The 19,918-nt window shown below is 43.2% G+C and overlaps 2 protein-coding genes across 3 annotated transcripts; one reads left to right on the forward strand and one right to left on the reverse strand.

Annotated features, from left to right (window-relative positions):
* Positions 1–427: 427 nt before the first annotated feature.
* On the forward strand, positions 428–1,435 carry LOC310867902 (uncharacterized protein; the record flags this gene model as incomplete). Its single annotated transcript, XM_083778072.1, has 1 exon — positions 428–1,435. The coding sequence occupies exon 1, from the start codon at positions 545–547 to the stop codon at positions 1,433–1,435; it is 891 nt and encodes a 296-aa protein (XP_083634198.1). The 5' UTR covers positions 428–544.
* A 2,281-nt stretch (positions 1,436–3,716) lies between these two features.
* On the reverse strand, positions 3,717–19,417 carry LOC310868179 (uncharacterized protein). 2 transcript variants are annotated; one of them, XM_083778465.1, is made up of 11 exons: positions 19,372–19,417; positions 11,130–17,939; positions 10,787–11,057; positions 10,596–10,677; positions 9,891–9,972; positions 9,488–9,593; positions 8,257–8,388; positions 7,455–7,544; positions 6,740–6,883; positions 5,775–5,959; positions 3,717–5,471 (listed from the first exon to the last, which is right to left on the reverse strand). In XM_083778465.1, exons 2-11 carry the CDS (start codon positions 17,936–17,938, stop codon positions 5,300–5,302), a joined length of 8,073 nt encoding a protein of 2,690 aa, XP_083634591.1. In that variant the 5' UTR covers position 17,939; positions 19,372–19,417; the 3' UTR covers positions 3,717–5,299. The 2 variants fall into 2 exon arrangements, with proteins under 2 accessions (XP_083634591.1, XP_083634590.1); XM_083778464.1 differs by having other exon boundaries at positions 10,787–17,939.
* Between the last annotated feature and the right edge of the window lie 501 nt (positions 19,418–19,918).

Genomic DNA, 19,918 nt, shown 5'->3' on the forward strand with positions numbered 1-19,918 from the left:
TATGTTGGGCAAGGTCAGTTTAGAGTTCGAACACCGTGCTGACCACTTGGACCACACTGATGCTCACACTTGTGTGAACAACAACAATTTGATAAACATTCAAAGCACATCAAAGCTACATCGTAGCATCATATATTCTGATGTCGACGAAGACAGTGGGAACGACCACAGAAGTTGTGGAGAACACACCGAAGAGGTAGAACACACCAAAGCAGACGATGAACAGGATAGCCAATCCAAAGAGAATGGAAAACGTGAAAAGGTGGAGGAAGAGCCAAAATATAATTCTGAACAAAAATTACAATCCGTGGCAGAGAGGATAAGTAAGTTGGAAAAACAGGTGGCTGACTCGAGCCAGGAAAAGAATTGTTCACTAGTCAGACACTCGTCAAAAAAAGAAGCGCCTGCTATTACAGACGTGGCACCACCTCCGACGGTCCTCTGCACTGGAGCAGCACTGCAATCTTCGCTATCTTTTAGCTATGACTGCAGTGGTGTCATAACCAGAGAGCCGGAGGGCAGAAAGGTCAAGTCCATTAAAGAGATGTTCATGGCCAAAAGTGTCGGAGACATTCAGTATGGTCAGAGGAGATTCCCAAGCCCGAACACCTCCGAGCTGTCGGACTACAGAACAGAGACTTCAGACAGCGGCGGTTATCAATCTCAATCGAGTGATCTGTCCAGTGGCGACGACGACTCATCCAGGAAGTCAATCGCCAAAGGCTTGGTGATGCGAACGATTGAGAGACTTTATGGCAAGAAAGACACCAACACTAAAGGTGCTCATGGTGAAAGGCCGTCCTCTGCAGAGAGGACGGCTGCAAGCATTTTCTCCAAAGTAATGTCCGATTTGTCTTACCTCAGTTCCACCAATAGCGAAGCGCCGCGATGCATCACGTTGCACGCAGGACAGGTCGGACCTGTAGATGTCACAATTGATGTAAAGGGAAATCAGATCAGAAAGTCTATCTCAGAGCCAGTTAGTATAAACAAAGCCTTCGGCGAACCTCCCAAAGATGAGGAAGCAAATGATAACACAAAAGAGAAAGACCCTGCATACTCCCCTTTCAATAACAAGTCTGATTCAGAAGACACAGACAAATCAAAGTGCATCTACTTCTCTGTTCGCCAGACGAGTGACTCAGACATACAGGCAGCTCAGGGTGACCAGAGCAGTACAAATATTGACAATGTTGTGCCACAATCAAAGGAGGAGTCAGAGGAAACCAGGAGTTGGGCAGAGAGGAACGGAACACTGCCCAATGCTGAGTTTAAAATGCTGGATAACAAAGTTCACCCACTGGTGGACGGTCCTCCCGATGGCCAGGTTATAGCCAAGCAGCCTGGGAAGGGCCATGGTGTCGTGAGACAACAGGAACCAGACATGTTGGACATAATGTATAACTTTTGTGGTCAGAACTGTCCCATCCTGTGATTGGGCTAATCCATTAAACATGGAACTTGTTTTTCTCAAAACGGGAGGACATTATCAGGCTACAGTAAAAACTATTTGTGCCTCAATTTCCAATGTTGCCATGGCTTAAATATAATATCGTATGGCAAGTTGGCTCATTCTGTAACAATTTCCCAACACCACATTTTATTACACATTGCATTAATGTTTATTAACGCTTGACATTTTATAATGTACCTTCAGCAAACCCTTTAATACATGGGTTCACGCCCATTGTTTAATAATGTAATATATTGTAAATAATTGTTGTAAATAATATTTGCAAAGTAAAATTATCACCATTTTGAATTTGCCATTGACCCTGCAGTGCAGAAGCTAGTATCTCGTTGAGTTTGCCTGTTCACCGTGCATGAGCATCTAGGGCATTACTGTAATCTTGTTTCACAAAGCTTAAAACAGATCAAGTCCCTGCAGATGCCACAAGCAATAAGGCCAATCCCATTGCACGCGCTCTGCAGCTCCATTTGGCCTGCTGGTCACTCTCGCAGGCACAGAGCATGCAACTGAACTGTTGCAGTGGTTGTTTACAGTAATTGTTAAGTGTGTGAATAGCAGGTTTGGTGGTCAATTTCCTATTGTTTTCCATTAGTTGTATATACAGTGTCAATACAACATTTTCATACATAGATCCGTATTTATGAACCAGAGATGAATAATATGACTGGTGATTTAACAAATAGTGACAGTTTCAAATCTGGCAGCTGAAGAATTACAACTTTGTCATTAATTTGGTGTTTGACAATTAAAGTGTGAATTTTGGAATCATGTTTGTTTGCTTTTACTTGTAATCTTGCTGACACAGCCATTACCCCTATGAGCTCTCTGGCTCTAGTTCCCTCAACATTTTAAAAGCCAAATCAAGGACACAAATTGCTAACCATAAGCCATTAAATCCAGGAAGCATAGATTTTAGCTATAGCCCATACATAACACTTAGTTGGCTATTCAAGAATACCAGATATACAAGCTCATCACTTCGTGTCACGCTATGAGCTGCTATTTTGGAAAAATCTTGAAAATGTGTGCAAATCTTTGACATCAGGTTGACATCTGAAACATTTTCTAAATATGAATTTAAGCACATGCTACTTGTGTCAGTCATGCTAGTGTTTTAAAGCATTATCAGTGTTGACATGTCGTCGAACACAGCTTCTGAATCCTCAGTGTGGATATAGTCACTGAAGTCAACTCCTGACTCCCAGTGATCGTTAAAAGTTATTGGGGGGCAAGGTGAGTTAAGTGTCAAGATTGCCTAGCTCGGCCTAGTTGTTTACTCACTGCGATCAGTATCAAGACGTCTTGTTTTCTCACACTCACTGCCCGAAGGAAGCATCTATGTTGTTCTAAGGGTCTTTTGTTAGTGTTGAAGTTACCACTGAGTCGGCCGGTGTTGTGACAGGAGAGCCATGGAATGCACTGAGTGTTTACATCTCCATCTACAAAGACAGAACATGGTCAGACATCTAACCCACAGCCACACGTGTATATATATATATATTAAATAATTGACAATTACAATGATGGTATTTGGCAGACACGCTTATACGGAGTGAGATGCAAAGTCTTGGGGTCAAGAGTATGCTATAAACTCTCGTCAATCAACGAAAGGGTAAGTGGTTGTGTGATTAGAGTGCAGATATCACCTGGCTGTCACGGTTTGATGTGTACAGGTCTTGAAAGGTCATATAATAATAAAAAGTGCACTGCAAATATGCACAATATATATAGAAATAAAGTTAATGGGCACTTTTCAGTGTCAGCTACTTCAGTAGTGGTTGAACCAATGCACTTTTCAGGCTGGATAGAAACAAGTCAGGGGAATAGCAATGAGCAAGAATAGGATTTCATACAAGAAATGGCAGGTGCTCTGCATCGATAGGATTTCATACAAGAAATGGTCTGTTCCAGTACTGTCGGGACATAATATACCAAGGTCTCTGGTCTCAGTGCAAATCTGCAAACTATTTTATTTGTAAAAAGAAACAGATCACACCTTTCAGAAGGCACACCAAACTGCTTTGCTGAATATAGCCAATCTACTAGCTCACGTCTCAGGTTGCGGATACTACTGTACATGCTACAGTAGCTGATATCTTCAATGTTCAGTCTCCTATGTATGACATGCCCAGAATAGTGACGTTAGGAATTATCGCTAGTTTAAGACATCACAGTATAAGAATCGTACAAAATCTGCTGCTCTGCAGAGCAAAAAAATAAATAAATATCCCTTTTTTTAAGGTTGTTTATTATTTAAATAAATATTTACATAACAGCTTTGTATAAATCAAATGCTTTCTTACACATGACACATCTTACTAAACTCATCAGTTTGAACAAGGAAGAAGCAAACAATAATGACTGAATTACAATGATACTGTATAGGTTTAGAGAGAGAGAGAGAGAGAGAGAGAGAATGTTTATGTTCACCACAATATTCCTGCTTGCAATAATACATTTTGACATTTACCATCGCTCAAATACCATTTTACACCTGAGCTGTAAGACTTTGCCCATCTCGGTACACAATAAAAAATGTGAATATTGTATAAATCTACCTCATAAATTGATATACATTATTAATTGATGGCTATTATGAATACAAGGATGATACTCCCTTAGTAACTAAAATAAATCAATAAAAAGTAGCTTCTGCTAACAAATAGTATTTCATTCAAGGAGGAACATGTGGGTCTCAGAAGGAAAGAAAAAATAAGTAATTATTAAGGAATCCCATATCTCACCCCAGTCACTTCATTCAGGCAGACAACGCAAAAGAGACTAATTAAAATTAAAACGATCAGTCATACATTATAATATAGGCTACTATGTTCTGCCAATTGACATACAGTATATGGCTCAGCTTGAACATAAACATTTTGACGCAACGTGATCCAAGAATCTTGAATTTATAAAGAGCACAGCTAATGCCCAATGTGGAGTTCTAATTAACCCACATCCCCGTGTTCGAAAGTGGAATTCTTGCTGAAATTCAGACCTGTAATTATATGACCTACTCCAATTTGGAAGAATTGGTGAAACGTAGTGATGAAAACAATGAAAACAATATTTTAAAAAATGTGGATAAAATATCTGTGTTCACGAAAATCTTACAGTGGTGACATTTAAACAAATCAGTGTTACTTTTGAACACAGCATCTGAGGTGAGAAGGCAGCACATGGAATCTCTCTCTGTGTACATAATGTACATGCACTACTCAAGAATTAAATGAACACATTTTGCAGTGTAAAATGAACGTAATAATATACTACAGTATGTAAAAAATGCAAAGCATTATAATGACAACATCGTGGTAAAATTCTTAAAATAATCACTTGATCCATGTCAGTCCCATGTTGTTTTACCATCTTCCTACCAACGGGGCTCAAATTGGAAAATATTTGAATGGTGAAATGGTCTTTGTATTCAATTGCTGTCAGGTCATGTGTGTAAACTCTTAATACTCCCAATAAAACCAGCATGTTTACTTAAAAAAGAAAGAAAAAAGAAAATATTCTTTGTTCCAAAATACTATGCAGGGAGGGATTTAAAAGGTGAATTCTTAATGCTTTTCAACAACACCTGGTTGTTATCAACCTGAGATAAAAAACCAATATTTTTCCCCCATCGGAGGAGTAATTTACAGCAGTGTTATTTTTGTCTTGTTTGTTTGTTTTGTGATTGGCTATGTATTTCACGGCATTATATCAATGGTCAAGATTCGGGTACCGGTGAGTGAGGGCAGGTCCCATTGGTCAGTGAGTGCATCATTTCACTTACTTCTATCAATCTTAATTTGTTGTTGCTACTACCTGTCTTGACGGCAGTCATTTTGCATCAGATTTGGGTTGGGATGATGAGCGCGTACCACTGACAAAGTTATAAACCAAAAACTGAGAGGTGCCAAAATAATGCGTTGCAAACAGCTTCCCGTCGGGGGTGGGGTCTGAAAAGGCGATCTCGTCTTTGCTCAGGCACGAACCATATATGAAGTCGTTCCTGTGCAGGGAACAGAAGAACAGTACGTCAGGGCTTTTCAACGTTTGCCATTTGTGTTTACATATCGTTGCTGTCGGGCAGAAACCTCTTTCCTCCATTTTGTTTTCATAAATGAATGCCTTACTTGATCATACAAAAGTATGCAAAATAGCAGATCTACAAGCTCGAAGCGTGGTGCGATGCGTTTTGAGCTTGTTGAGTTATTTTCAGGAAGCAATACGGTTGTATGATAAAGTATGAATGAACCATTATTCATTTTGATAACACTAATGAAAGAATAAGAGAAAAAAATACTCCACAGACCTGAGGCACTCGATCATGCGCGAGGCGATGCCCTGGCGTCTCATCATGCTGAACACCCAGATGCGACTGATGCCACAGATTGCTGGTTCTGGTGTGACGGAACAGCACCAGGCTCTCTGACGCTCAAACATGACCTTTGATGCTTCAGAGCCGTCCGGCACAGGGTCCTCGATCACCCTGTGGCCCTGTGTGCACATGATGCAAATGTTAAGATTATGAATCTGGGGACGATTCTACGGGACGATGTCTTCTAAAACCAGTTTTATGGAGATAAAAACTAAAACAAAACTATGTTGCTATATCAGCAACTGTTAAATTGACGCACACATGCACACCCGTACACACACACACACACACACACGCTCTAATTAATTAGTCTCATGTCCAGCAGCTGCGCACAGTTTCTCCCGGGAGCTGCCTATGCCATAGAAAGCATAGGTGAGTTCCAGGCTACTATATCAGTGGCGCTCAAACTGTTTCATGTCAAGGACCACCAAAATGATATGTATTTGGCCGCAGACCCCCATCTTAGCAAATCTACAAGCTCATAGCACGGAGTGACACGCTATGAGGTTGTATGTCTGCTACTTTTTAATATCCAAATTATAACATAATGGTGAACCAATGTGCTATACATCGCCAATATCTAAAATGACAGAGATGCTTTCCCGGTTTTAACAGTTTAAATGGGTATTTTGCAAACAAATTAAAGAATAAAAACACAGGCAAATTATTTCACAATTTCATTTCACATGAGTTGAATGTTTTCCCTCAGTAATGTAATCAGTAGGTTAGCATGCATGTTTTCATGTAGTGTCGAATACACCACAGTGAATCAATTAAAACAATTATAACAAACATTACGATGTCACTGTTGGCATCGTAAAGGCCTAGCTCTCAAGTTACCGAGATGAAAAATCAACACCCAGTCAAAGCAAATGTCCTGTCAATATGACATGGCTAACCTCTTGAATGTGCTCGGCTATAAGGCACCCAGACACTTTCTTGTCATTGGAGATGAAGAGGAAAGTTTTGGTCTGAGATGGACACTTGGTCTCCACCTGCTGGAAACCCAGGTCATTGTCCACCATCTCTCTGATCTCCTCGACCTGAAAAACAAGCAGTTAAATGCAGAGTGAACAAACCATAATGGAATCCTCCTATAGCCAAATAGAACAGACAACAGAAGTATACAATACAAAAATGTGTCTAACACGTGGTTTGGATGTCTCAAAAGTGTAAAACAGTCCATACCATACCGAAAGTATGAAAAAGCCTAATTTGACTTTATTCCGGAATGTGTGTGTAAATTGTTATTTTATTGTTTATGTTAATAAACTATATTGTATAGAATCTATAGATTAACTCAGTGATTCTCAACCTTAATTGACATGCATAAAACCACAGATCTCCATTTCTTTTTACTTTAATCTCTGGGACCCCAATATACACACAGTAAAATCCAAACTTTAACACAGTTAAATATAACTCTGTACACTCAGTTACGGACCCATACAGGTCTATTTGTCATTATCATGATTCTCTTCAAAATGGCAGCATTATCAATATATATTGTGATGAATATTGATATCCATCAATATGGACCAAATCATGTATTTGCCATATCACCCAGTCCTACCGCCACCACATTTTGTAACCGCCACCACACTGTAAACATACCTTCTTGAGTGCATATTTAGGGTCATCTGGCAAGACAAGAATGATCTTGCCATCAGGATACTCCGCCAGGATCCTCTCCTTCTTCCATCCCTGAAGAGCATATGAGAGGTTAATTGTTATTTATACTGAAACTAGCCGATCTAGTGGTAGTTCATACTCAGCTCAGCTGTTCCCATTTATTGTTATGTCTGGTTTAACTTGGGAAATTGCTCATGGAACCAGTAATCCTAGCTTTTTGGGGGGGATCTTTCCTTAACACCCTGAACGCCCGGGGTATTTGGAACCATTAAATCAGGGTGCCCAGCGATTTGCAGCTTCAGGGCCTATTTCAAGGTTGCTCCGCACCATTTTGGAAGTAGCTAGAAGTAGCCAAAACATCCTGGAGGGGATCGACAACAACGGGAAGTATGATTACTTCTAACGTGACAAGCGACGGGACCGCGTTGGGCCGTCAAAAACACAATCTTTGGTTAGAATTGGAAGCATTGATTTAGACTTTAGATCAAGAGTTATTGCACGTTTGAAGGTTTTTCCTCCCATTCATTAAAATTGACCACTTTCTGGAACTCTACCCCTGCACCACCAACATGCCAGGGCGATATATCGTGATTATTTAAATCATGAGAAACACAATCGATTAAGACCAAACTTAATAAGTCATTTGAACATCTCACATCTGGAAATATAACACCCTTTGGACATCTGTATAGTGTATAGCATGGTGGTGTGGAGATTCTGGAGAAGTGATACATTTCAGAGGAAATGGCACCTAAAGCATACTGTGATCAATGTTCTCTCTCACCACATATTTGACGGCGCTGATGAACTGGTTGTGGAAGTGTAGATGCTGGGATTCATCCTCCGGGTTGGAGGCGGTGTAGAGCATCCCACACACACTGCAGGTCACCGCTCCAAAGTGTTTCTGCCCCGCATCCTAGGAGAGGCCAAAGGAAACGCACACAGTCCTCACATGTTAGAACATGGGGAGTATGTTTTGCACTCCATCCATCCGTGTCTCCGTCCGTCTGTGTGCAGCTAATCTCTGGCACCGCTGGCCCGTCCGATGCCAAACTCTGCACACACACTCCTTAGATGCCAACGACTAATCTCTGCCCCAAATTCTTCAGAACGGCCAGTGCCACTATGAGGCAGATATTTGCTAAACATTTCATTACATTACTCGTACACATTTTAACCATACATCACGCAAATCACTATACACTATCTCTAGTCATGAGATCAACATGGATCTGTTCGATTTCCCATATTCCATCCTGATTGGCTACGATTGACATTCACATTTCTTTACATTAATCGTACGGATATTATTCTTCCATCACGCAAATCGGTATACACTACCACAAACACTCCTATCCTCCTGGTGGAGACCTGTCCCCCGAGGGGCACTTTTTCTAGTTTGCTCATTTTTCTGTTTCATCACATCCAATTTCACTAGTTTATCCTGTATCCCATACAAGTTCTCCCTCCTGTTTGGATGGAATTGATATCCCAACCTGAAAATGTTATTTTCTGTTAGTGTTTACTAATGAGCTCAGTAAACCCTGTAACTGAACAAATACTCAATACTATAGCAATGAGTACAATCAGAATATAGAGCTATTTAACACTATATTTTAAAGGTTCACTATGCAATGAATAAAATGGTGTGAAAGGTCATGTCTCACCTAGACACAGGGTCTGACACAAATTTTGACCTGATGGTCAAAAAATTAAATTTAAAATGTATCTACTGAGGCTGAGCAAGGAGCAGGCAGGCTCTATTAGCTCAATGGTAAAAAAGAAAATCAGGGCTTAAGCAGGAAACCAGGTTCAAATTCATGGAAGAAGAGGAAAGTTACATAGTGCTGCTTTAACAAAACAAAATGTCACTTACACTACCTTTAATTCTGGTGTTCTCTCCTATATCAACCCCAATATATACAGAGTTGGCTTCGGTAAGAACATGATCTCTCCATAAGACGTACCCATTTCTGTGCCTTGTTCAGTTACGAATAAGAGTGAAAATAACTCACAATGATAGTTTGCTCGCCAGCTTTGTCAGCATCCTTAAAGTCCTTGACCTCTTTTTGCAGACAAGCATCTGAGAGGGGAGTTCTGCTTCCATGTGGACTCTCCGCTCTGCTAAGACATAACAGCAGCTGTTATTTCACATCACTGGGAGGGGAAATGGATGTGTCCTACGACTTAAGACCTGAGGCCAATTATCCTTCTAAATCATGTCGTTCTCAAACTTTGAGCATGAGGACCGCCAAATTGTTATATATTTAGCCACGGACCCCCCCTTCTGAAAATGTTTTGTGCCAGGGAACCCCAGGAGAGAATATTTGTGTTAAGAAATTATTCTGGATTTAACAAACATTAGATAGATTTTTCTAAAATAGCATGTATGTAATGGGTTAATAACCAACCACTTACCGTTCAGAAAGATGTCCTGTGGCCTGCTCGGTTTTGATGTTTTCCATATTACTTTCTGGATCAGGTTTAACAATATTGGCAACTATAAGAATAGAAAAATAATGTATTCATATACAAGTACAGTACAGTGCAGACAGTAAAACCATTGACCTGGTTAAACCATTGAACCATTAAAAGGATTTCTCTATACATTGCAGATACATTTTGTTGATTAAAAAAAACGTCAATCTAGTAAAATAATAATAATAAGTTACCACGCGGTACAGTCAGACATTCTGCCGATTCCGATTTTCCCTGATGCGAAAACTTATGCCATATCATAATAGTACAATATCCAAAATCAATATAATATAGACAATATCTAATATGTTATGGATACAGTATAATATTGATACTAGGGATGTCCCGATCACGTTTCTGCTCCCAGTTCGATTCCGATCATTTGAAAATGATGTGATGGGCCCAATTTCCGATCAAGTGATCAGGACAACCCTAGCTGGAGAGATTGGGGAAACCCCCGTCACTGAACACTCTACATAGCAAAGATTACCATTAATACTTTAAAAACAAAAACACATCACTGACAGCAAGTATTGCACTTAAGTACAATTTTTAGGTACTTTCACTTTTCTAGAGTACTTCCAAATTTCAATACTTTTACTTCCACTCCACTCCATCTCAAAAGCAAACAAATAAACACCATACCTGCAGGCTTTCCTTCAGACTGCTGTGCCTCATCAGAGGGAAGGCAGGGTGTTTGAGATGATGAAACTGGTTCGGCAATGTCCTGTGTATAGAAAGTGGGATGGGGGTGATTAAATAATGTTTCCACAACAACTGCATAGAAAACCAGTGTTAATGACACACAAGTGTGTAGTTTTCTTAGACAAAGTTACCTCGCATTTTGCGGCTTCCGATGTAGAAGATGGCTGCTTTCCGGGGGGTACCTGGGGACCAGGTGGTGCAACAGCAGGATTCGTCTCTGCTGCAGTCAAAGGTGTGGCAGATGTCAGCTGAGCCGCCGTTGGAACGTCAGTCTTCGGCTGGGCTGTTGCAGCAACGTCGGTCTTCAGCGGGACTGTGGTTCTAACACTAGTCTTTACCTGGGCTGTTGTTGGAACAACAGTCTTCAGCTGGGCTGTTGTTGATGCACTGTGCTTCAGCTGGCTGGTCGTAGACACACCAGGTTTCAGCTGACTGGTTGTTGATGCACTGTGCTTCAGCTGGCTGGTCGTAGACGCACCAGGTTTCAGCTGGCTGGTCGTAGACGCACCAGGTTTCAGCTGACTGGTTGTTGATGCACTGTGCTTCAGCTGGCTGGTCGTAGACGCACCAGATTTCAGCTGACTGGTTGTTGATGCACTGTGCTTCAGCTGGCTGGTCGTAGACGCACCAGGTTTCAGCTGGCTGGTTGTAGACGCACCAGGTTTCAGCTGACTGGTCGTAGACGCACCAGGTTTCAGCTGACTGGTTGTTGATGCACTGTGCTTCAGCTGGCTGGTCGTAGACGCACCAGGCTGGCTCGTCGTAGGTGCACCAGGTTTCGGCGACTGAGCTGTTGGTGCAGCAGCAGGCTTAAGTTGAGCTGTTGTTGATGCACCAGACTTCGGTTTAGTTACTATCGGTGCACTAGGCTTCGGCTGGGCTGTAGCTGCACCAGTACTTTTCGACTGGGGAGTAGAGCCAGTAGCAATAGAAGAACTTAGGGGCTTTGACTGACCTGGAGCTGAAAGGACGTTTGACTTAGTCGTGGTTGAAATGGGGCGGGTTAACGGTGCCTTCGCTGGAACAACAGGCTTTGACTGCACCGCAGGAGTAGCCGTGACCTTTGACCGTGCAGCAGTGGCAGCAGTCAGCTTCGCCTGCAGAGCAGCTGTAGCAGAACCCAGTGGTAAAGCAGGTTTTGACTGCCCCGAGACTCGTGCCACAGGAGTGGTCTGCCCATTAGGTTTCGTCAGTTGTGATGAAACTGTGAGTTTTGACTGAAGCGTGGACGCCACAGTGGGTTTTGAATGAATGTTAGGTCTTGCTTGTGCAGTGGGTCTGGACTGAGGCGTGGGCTTTGGTGGCAGGTCATCATCATCTAGCTCAAAGTCATCGAAAGAATACTTTGGCCTGGGTTTGTATGGTTTATACTCCACGGGCTTCCCTTTCACTTTCTGAGCTTTCAGTCCATTGGGCATAGGAGGGGGTACAGCTGGGAGGAGCTTCCTGGTGGCTGATCTGGTAGGCCGCTGAGTAGGGGGCAGGGCTACCTTTGGGGTTTCAGCCTTGGGAAGCTCAGGTTTAGGGGTTTCCACCTTGGTAGGTTCAGCCTTGGAGGTCACAGTTGTAGCTTTCACGTCCTCGGCTGGTTCCGTCTTGGGTATTGTAGGAATGCTGGTAGAGGCTGGCCTGGGGTCTGCCGTAGTAGACGGACTGGCTGCAGGGGTTAGAGGAGGTGGTGGCGGCGAAACACACCTTTTCACCACCAGAGGCGCCGCAAACGGAGACAGGGGAGACTTCACATCTATGTCTGGAAACATCATCTGATTTGCTTGGTCAGACTTGAGCATTTTCAAACGTGTCCATGACATCTTCTCTCTCTGGAGCTCCACCTGCCTTAGCCTCTGGTATCGCGTGAGCTTCTTCTTCTCGTAAGCTTTGAGTGGCACAGTGATCTGGCTGATAAAGAAACGGCGCTTCGGAATTTCTGTGGAGGACGACGCGCAGGCACCGATGGAATCAGCTTTTGTGGCTGCAGGATCCTTGTCGGGAGGAGGGGGCTTGGATTCAAACAGAGAGGCCTCCTCTGGTCCTGCTGGGGTGGGAACGTTGATGGCAACATCCACCTCCTCCTCCTTAACAGGCTTCCAGCCTAACAGGCTTTTAATGGCTTCCGTCCTCGCTACTTCATCTGCCTTCACTGCTGCCTCCGCCTTCACTGCTGGCTCTGCCTTCACTGCTGGCTCCACCTTCACTGCTGCCTCCGCCTTAGCTGCTGCCTCCGCCTTAGCTGCTGCGCCTTTCTTTTCCTCTTCTAACCTCTTCAAGATCTCGCTGTCCGTAGCTATGTCCTCGGCTATTTCTTCACACAGGGCTAAGATGTTGAGTTGCTGCCTGTTGGACCTCTTTGAGGCTGCAGCCTTTTGCTCAGCCAGAGCTGCGAGGCGGGCCTTGGTTTTTGCCTGCGTATTCATTTCCTGCTTCCTAGGCCTTTCTATAGTCACGTCTCCCTCTTCAGCCTTCACATTGACTGTGCCGTTTTGCTTTGTCTGTCTCTCTCTTGTGTGAGCTCTAACTTTATCCTTACAGCCTTTTTGTTTAGCCTTCACACCAGGTGCAGCTTTTTGCCTCTGGGGTTTCTGGGGGACAGGTGGCACATCTGCCTTTTGAATAGCAGGCTTCGTCTCCGCTGCAGTCAAAAGTGGAGCAGATGCAACTGTCTCCTCGCTGCCCTTTTCATCAGCCTTTTCGAAAGGGGCCTCTATTATTGTTTCCATGGTTCTTTCAATTATTTCGATGTCACTATCAGCATCATCGTCATTCTCTCCCGCCAAAACCACTTCGACCTCACGGCCAATCTCCAACTCCTCGACAATGCACACCTCTTGAATGTCCACGACAGCCTCAGCAGTAGCCACATCATCACAGTTGGCCCTGAGGGGATCAGAAGGCGCACGGTCCTCAGAATCATCCATCTCAATCTCTGTTGCATTAGGCTCATCTGGGGCAGGTAACAGTGGCTTGTATTGATCACTTTCCTGAACGACTTGAAATACTTCACCTGAAGATGGTAGAGGTGCTGCATCGGCCACAGGCGTTGTCTCATGTATTTCCTCACTTGAATTGGTCGCCATGGCTTCGTTCACTATTGCAGGTGTTGTCTCCGTGTTTTCACGTATTTCCTCACTTGAATTGGTCGCCATGGCTTCGTTCACCACTACACCGGTCCTTTCACACTGCCGCAGTTCTATCGTGGAGAGAAAGCTCTGCTTCATGTCTGAAGTTGACACCGCTTCACTCTCCTCCTGCTCACCTATTAACGTGCTGTCCGGATTGATCTCTTCTGAAACCGAAGTTGGCAAACCAGATGCTGCCGCTGCTTGAGTCACAATATCCATGTGATCCATTTGGCTTTCTGGGACACTGATCGATTCTAAGACGATGACAAACTCAGATGTGCTATCTGGGGCCTCGACTTCAACGGTGGATGTGACACCAGTCGTTGTGACACCCATCTCCTCCTGATGTCCTTCGGCCTCCTGCACCTGTTCGAAACATTCTTGGCCACTGCTCGATGCTGTAACTCCATTCGCCTCAGCTTTCTCCAGCAAGTCCTCTGACATCTTGCCATCCGGCATGTTTATGTCATCACTGGAGGAACTAATGTGTGTGACTTGTTTAACCTCCGCAGCCTCGTTACTCTGCTCCACCTGCACAAAAGAAGCACTCGCTGCCACACTCAATGTTTCCATGTGTGCTTGGCTGTCGGGGACACAAATTAGTTCCTCCTTGTCAAGTTCCTTGTCCTCCACTTGTTGATTAGCAGCTGGAAATATTGTTCCATTAGTAGAGGTGGCTGGAGAATCTCTCTTCACCTCCTGGGCCTCAATGGTCTCAGTGTCCAGCACAGCAACAGTGTCTGCCATTTCATTGCATGCTGTATGCTCGTCTGCATCTGCAGTACTCTCTGGGCTGCTAATGTTCTCGTACACAATCATGTTTTCATTTAAGTTCACTTCTGGTTGACTAAACTTAATTGTCTTAGTCTGTTCTGTAACATAGTCTGCTGTGTCTCCTGTCAAAGCTGGTGCTACGCCTACAGCATCCCCTTGTTGGCCACAGACAAGTACTACTATTTCATTTTTTCCATCCATGTCTTCCTGACCATTTTTGTCAACTGCCACAACGGTTTCAACTTCATTGGATATAGCCACAGCGACATGCACATGTACTTCCTGGTTATGCTGGCTCTGTATTTCTTGTTTAGGTACTGTGCCAGACACTTGGTCTGACGTCATTGGGAAATCCATGTCTCCTGTGTGACTCTCTGGAGCAGTGACACCTTCTGTGATCATCTGATTCTCACTTTTTTCACTTTCAGAATTTGACCCAAATTCTATACTCTGAATTTGATTAGAGGTGACAGCTGAAGTGTTGTAACCTTGATGAATTACCTGACTTTGCATCTCCCGATTAGATACTGGATCAACGTCTCTCTCCGGTACTGTGACGTGTGCACCGATCGCCTTGTCTTCATCTGCTTTCATTTTGGAATTATGAGCTGCATCTTGAATTTCATTATTAGACATGGTCACAGTATGCTCACCAGCCTCCTGGGTGCTCTGGTGTTGTACTCCCCCTCTCGCTCCTAGTTCACACAACTCTGATGTTGTCTTAGTCAGGACATCCACGTCTCTCTCTGGGACAGCGGCACGTTTTATGATCATCTTTTTCAGACTTTCAAAATGTGAAACTGATTCAACATTAGAGAGGTCAGCTGCAGCAGCAGCAGCATGCTGGTTCCCCAGGCTTGGTGTGTCCTGTTTAGACACTCTGTTAAACATCTGTGATATCGTTGTAATCTGTGTATTCATGTCTTCTTTTTGACTCACTAGTGTCGCCTGGTTTTCATTTCCCTTCATTTCAGGATTAGAACACGACAGCTGTGGAACTACGTTAGACATGGCTGCGGTCAGTTCAACAGTTTCCTCCTGTGTCCACAGGTCGCATATCCCTCCCCCTTTAGGTTCCGGAGCAGGCAGTTGTTGCGATATGGTTTTAATCAGGACATCCAGGTTTACCACTTGATTCTCTGGTAATGTGACTCTCTGCGCCGCAGCAATCGTCTCATTATGATTTTCTTTACTTTCAGATTTAGCCATAGACTCAAATGTATTAGCTTCATTAGAGACATCAGCTATTGCAGTCTGTCCATAACCATGCTGCTGGCTCTCTGGGATTTGTATATCCGACTTAGGTTCTGGTTCAGACTGGTTTGCACTCATTTGAGAATTAGAACATGCCAGACCACCCTGAACGTCATTAGACACAGCCACAGTACGGAACACAGCTTCCTGGGTCCCCTGGTTCATAATTTCTGCTACTGGAGCAGGCATTTTCTCTGGTGACATTCTGGTCGGCGGAAGGACCATGTATTTCAGATTCTCTGGGACATAAATCTTCTCTAACAGTGATTTCGATAACAAAAGCATGTTTAGTCGACTCTGTGGGAGAGCAGGAGCACATTCGGAAACTCTCTTTTCATTTTCCTTACTTGAGAAACCGGCAAGGGGCAGAGCCTTTTCAACTTCTGTATGTACGTCTACAGTCTGTCTGTTAATTTGTTCACAGGCCTGACTTTGCAGTTCTTCATTAGGTGCTAGACGAGACATCTCCTCTGTTTTAGATTTAGTCTGCACATCTAAATCTTTCTGGCTAGCTGGGACAGTGACACATTCTTCTAGGACCTCGATTATTTTACAATGCTCACCACTGGCCTTACAATCTGGTATAATCACTTCAGAGGTGGAAATTGTTTCATCTTTCAACTCTTGGGTATGTTTGCTTTGCTGCACTTTAACTGACACAGAGTCTGTCACTGATTCACTGGGCACCGATATGATGTAATTTGTGTCTCTGTCCTCAGTTGTTGTGAATCCAGACTTTCTATTCACTGCATCACACAAATTTGATAATGAATCAGGCATAAATGTTGGCACAATTTTCTCAAAATGTCCCATCTCTAAATGAACTTGAGTTTTAACATGAAGGTCTCTTGTATTCTCTTGTTCTCCCGCAGACCTGGATGCCATGATGAGATTTGTCTCCGGCTCACTACTTGTTATCGTCCGTTCTGAAGCAGGGTAGGCATCACTCAGTGCTCGAGGATGCCCTTCAGCAGCATCTCTTTGGTCCTCTGGAACGGCTTCCGACTCTGTGACTGCCTGCATTTTGTGCTCGTCTCCTCCGTTAGTGTCTGATATTAGATCTGACTTAAGCCCTTTCGGGGGAGTGTGTGTTGTGTCATATGGCGATGACAACACTTGAGTCTCCACACACACCTCTGCAATAGGTTCCGGTACACTAGCTTCAATATAAACATGATTTTTGATCTCTGCCGCTGTGACATTCTTGCTTTCATTTTCCCCAGCACCTCCCGCAGATTTGATTCCCGTTTTCCTATCATCGGCAGGGACAGATTCTGATGATTCTACAGATAATGATTCCTTATCCACGTGTTGTTGGATTTGTGGCTCAGTAAAGTCCTTCCCTTCATGTGACGCAGCCTCACTGACTATACCACCATTTGCATTCCTCGTCACAGAGTCTGATGTTTCCTGTGAAGATGCCAAAACTGCATTACCTACACGTTCTTGTCTGTCTGGCACATTGACAGTTTCTTTTGAGTCCTTACTTTCATTATCCTCAGCTACACCTGTGGATTCTGAGAATCTACCATAATTGTGGTCAGCTTGTACTGGGCCTGTGGGCGACGTTGGTGACACTTCGCTCGTCTCCTGCGAGTCTGAGATGGGCTCCGTGGCCATGGCCACACGCATGGTTTTCATGTCTTTGTCGTCTTCCCTCCTCGGAAAGTGGTCAGTCGTGCCAGCGGCATCGCAACTCAGCTCAGCGTCTGACTCCGTGGAGGCCGGTCTGGAAAGGGGGCTGGCCGGTCTTTTCTGGGAAGATTTGGCATCCGTCGATGGAGCCACTTCGGACGCCGAGGCACTTGCGGCTTTCAGGAAGAGCTTGGCTTTTTTGAAGGGTGGGTCAGACACGGCTGTGCTGGACTCCATCCGAGGGGAGCTCTGTTTTGATGAATGGTGTCCAGACTCGTCTGGTGTACTTCCCTCCATCTCCTCCTCCATATATGCCTTTTTCTTTGCTCGGGGAGTTACTGTCCTTTCTTGTGGGTTTTCCGTTTTGTGGAAAAACATGCTCTCTACTGTAGCTGGTGGTGCGGCGTTAGATGATGGTGTAGCAGCCCCTCTGTCCTCATCCAACCTTCTTATCTTGGCTTCAGGGTCATGGGCAGTGGATTTCCTCTTCGGGGCTTCCATTCTGGCAACACATAGATTTGACACCATTAATTAATAAATTAAATCATAATTAACCCATTATAATCATTAAAACCTTCAAGCTATTGTCATTTTAGCTACATATAGGCCTATATAGCACATTGGTTGGCTACTAAAAAAGCAACGCTATGAGCTTCTAGATCTGCTTTTTTAAATCATGAACATTAACTGCAAATCTTTGAACATTTGATATCACAACATGATTTGTTTCAGAAAACTGTTAGGATTTAGAAGACATTTGTAGAATCTAGAGTTGCAGTACCCTGAATGCAAGCGGTTAATTCAAGCTTGCCTTACAGCTGTTGGTGAGATTAACGTGGTTAATACAACCAGATCGGAAATTTGTATTTGGATCAATGGGCTGTCAAAGGAGGGAACTGTAGACTGTAGATTCATCGCATTATAAAAAAATCTAGTGCAAATTGCAGCTATAGTTCTTGATGGGATAACTAATCATGACAGGAATTGAAATCATAAACACACACAAGCAGGGCCCCCGTAAAAAATGAATCCCCCCCCCCCCCAGTTTACTTCCTTTTATTAGTATTTCCTGTTTTTGATTATATATAGAAGTGTATATTTGTACGTCTCTAAATGTTCTGGTGAATTGAAAATGGTGGACCCTGTTGTAAACAAGTGTAATGCTTTATGGTGTCGTCCACAGTAAACAGTGTTTGTATTGAGTTGTGCTTGAAATGTACTGTAATTCTGCAAACTGTTAATAAATACTTCAATGAATCAATCGATAATCTGATATGATGGTAGCATTAGCTGTCATTTAGATATCGACATCATCTAATAGTTAGGGGTGGTGTGATGATGCCAAGTCACTATCAAAATGCGTGTGTAAAATTCACGGTCCAACAAAAATGCAGTCATTGTTAAATCTCGGGGAATAAAATGTAAGGCTTACAATCAAAGTGTGTGTGTGTGTGTGTGTGTGTGTGTGTTTTGGTCTTTCTGATCTGCACACTGCAATCACCATCGCAGACTGTATTATGATACCTGGCAGGAATGCTAACTAACGGACAACTAGTATTGTAGTGGAGCTAGACGCTAGTTAGCTGCCCACAAACGGGACGATATGTAGTTATTCTTGGCTAAACCTTCACAGAAGACAGTAGAAAACAGAGCTAGGAGTTATCGCTGAAACGGACTCTTATGCAAACAGGCAGTGTTTCCCTAACAAGCTAAATGTGGCTAATACGCTAGCCTTCAAGTCAACAGTGGAGGCAGCTAATGATGTTAGCCCCCCGGCTAACTCCTCGCAACAAAATGAGCAAAATAAGAGCCGCTATTCAAGTAAATAGCGATTCAAAACAACAGCTGACTGGAGCATCCCGTTATGAGAAAGGTCATCATGCTCATAGTATGTGTGGAACAATAACTCGGCCACATATGTCAATGAAACTCACTTTGATGTTTTGTTTCTTTTTCCCCAAACAGCAGCAGCTGGATTTTTTTTCCTTTTCCTGTGAATGACGGGAAAAAAACGTAGTACACTTCCGGGAGAGCTATAGCGGAAGTGACGTATTCTAGATGGTCAAAGTAATGTTTTAGTAATTATTTACAAGATATTTATATCTAGTACAATTGAATGACTAAGGTATGAGTTTAATTAACCTAAAACCATATATATATAATTTATATATCTTACTCAAATTAATTCAGGTTGAATGGAATGATCACACTCTCTCTCACACACACAGACCTATATCTATATCTATAGATCTATATATATATATATAGAAATACATCTTATTTTTGCACATCTACAGAGAGGAACAGGCGATAGTGCATAGGAGTTATGAACTTGGATAGAAGAAAAGGGGGAGATTGAAAGGGGCACAGTCTTCACTTACAAAACCTTGCTGTCCCTCATACCTTCATCAGACATGGCATTAATTGTATTCACAAACACAGCAATATTTACCTGTTATTAAACGATGAGTAGCCAACAAT

Source organism: Protomyctophum parallelum, assembly GCF_964188405.1.
Source record: "Protomyctophum parallelum genome assembly, chromosome: 12".
In the NCBI taxonomy this organism is placed as follows: Eukaryota; Metazoa; Chordata; class Actinopteri; order Myctophiformes; family Myctophidae; genus Protomyctophum; species Protomyctophum parallelum.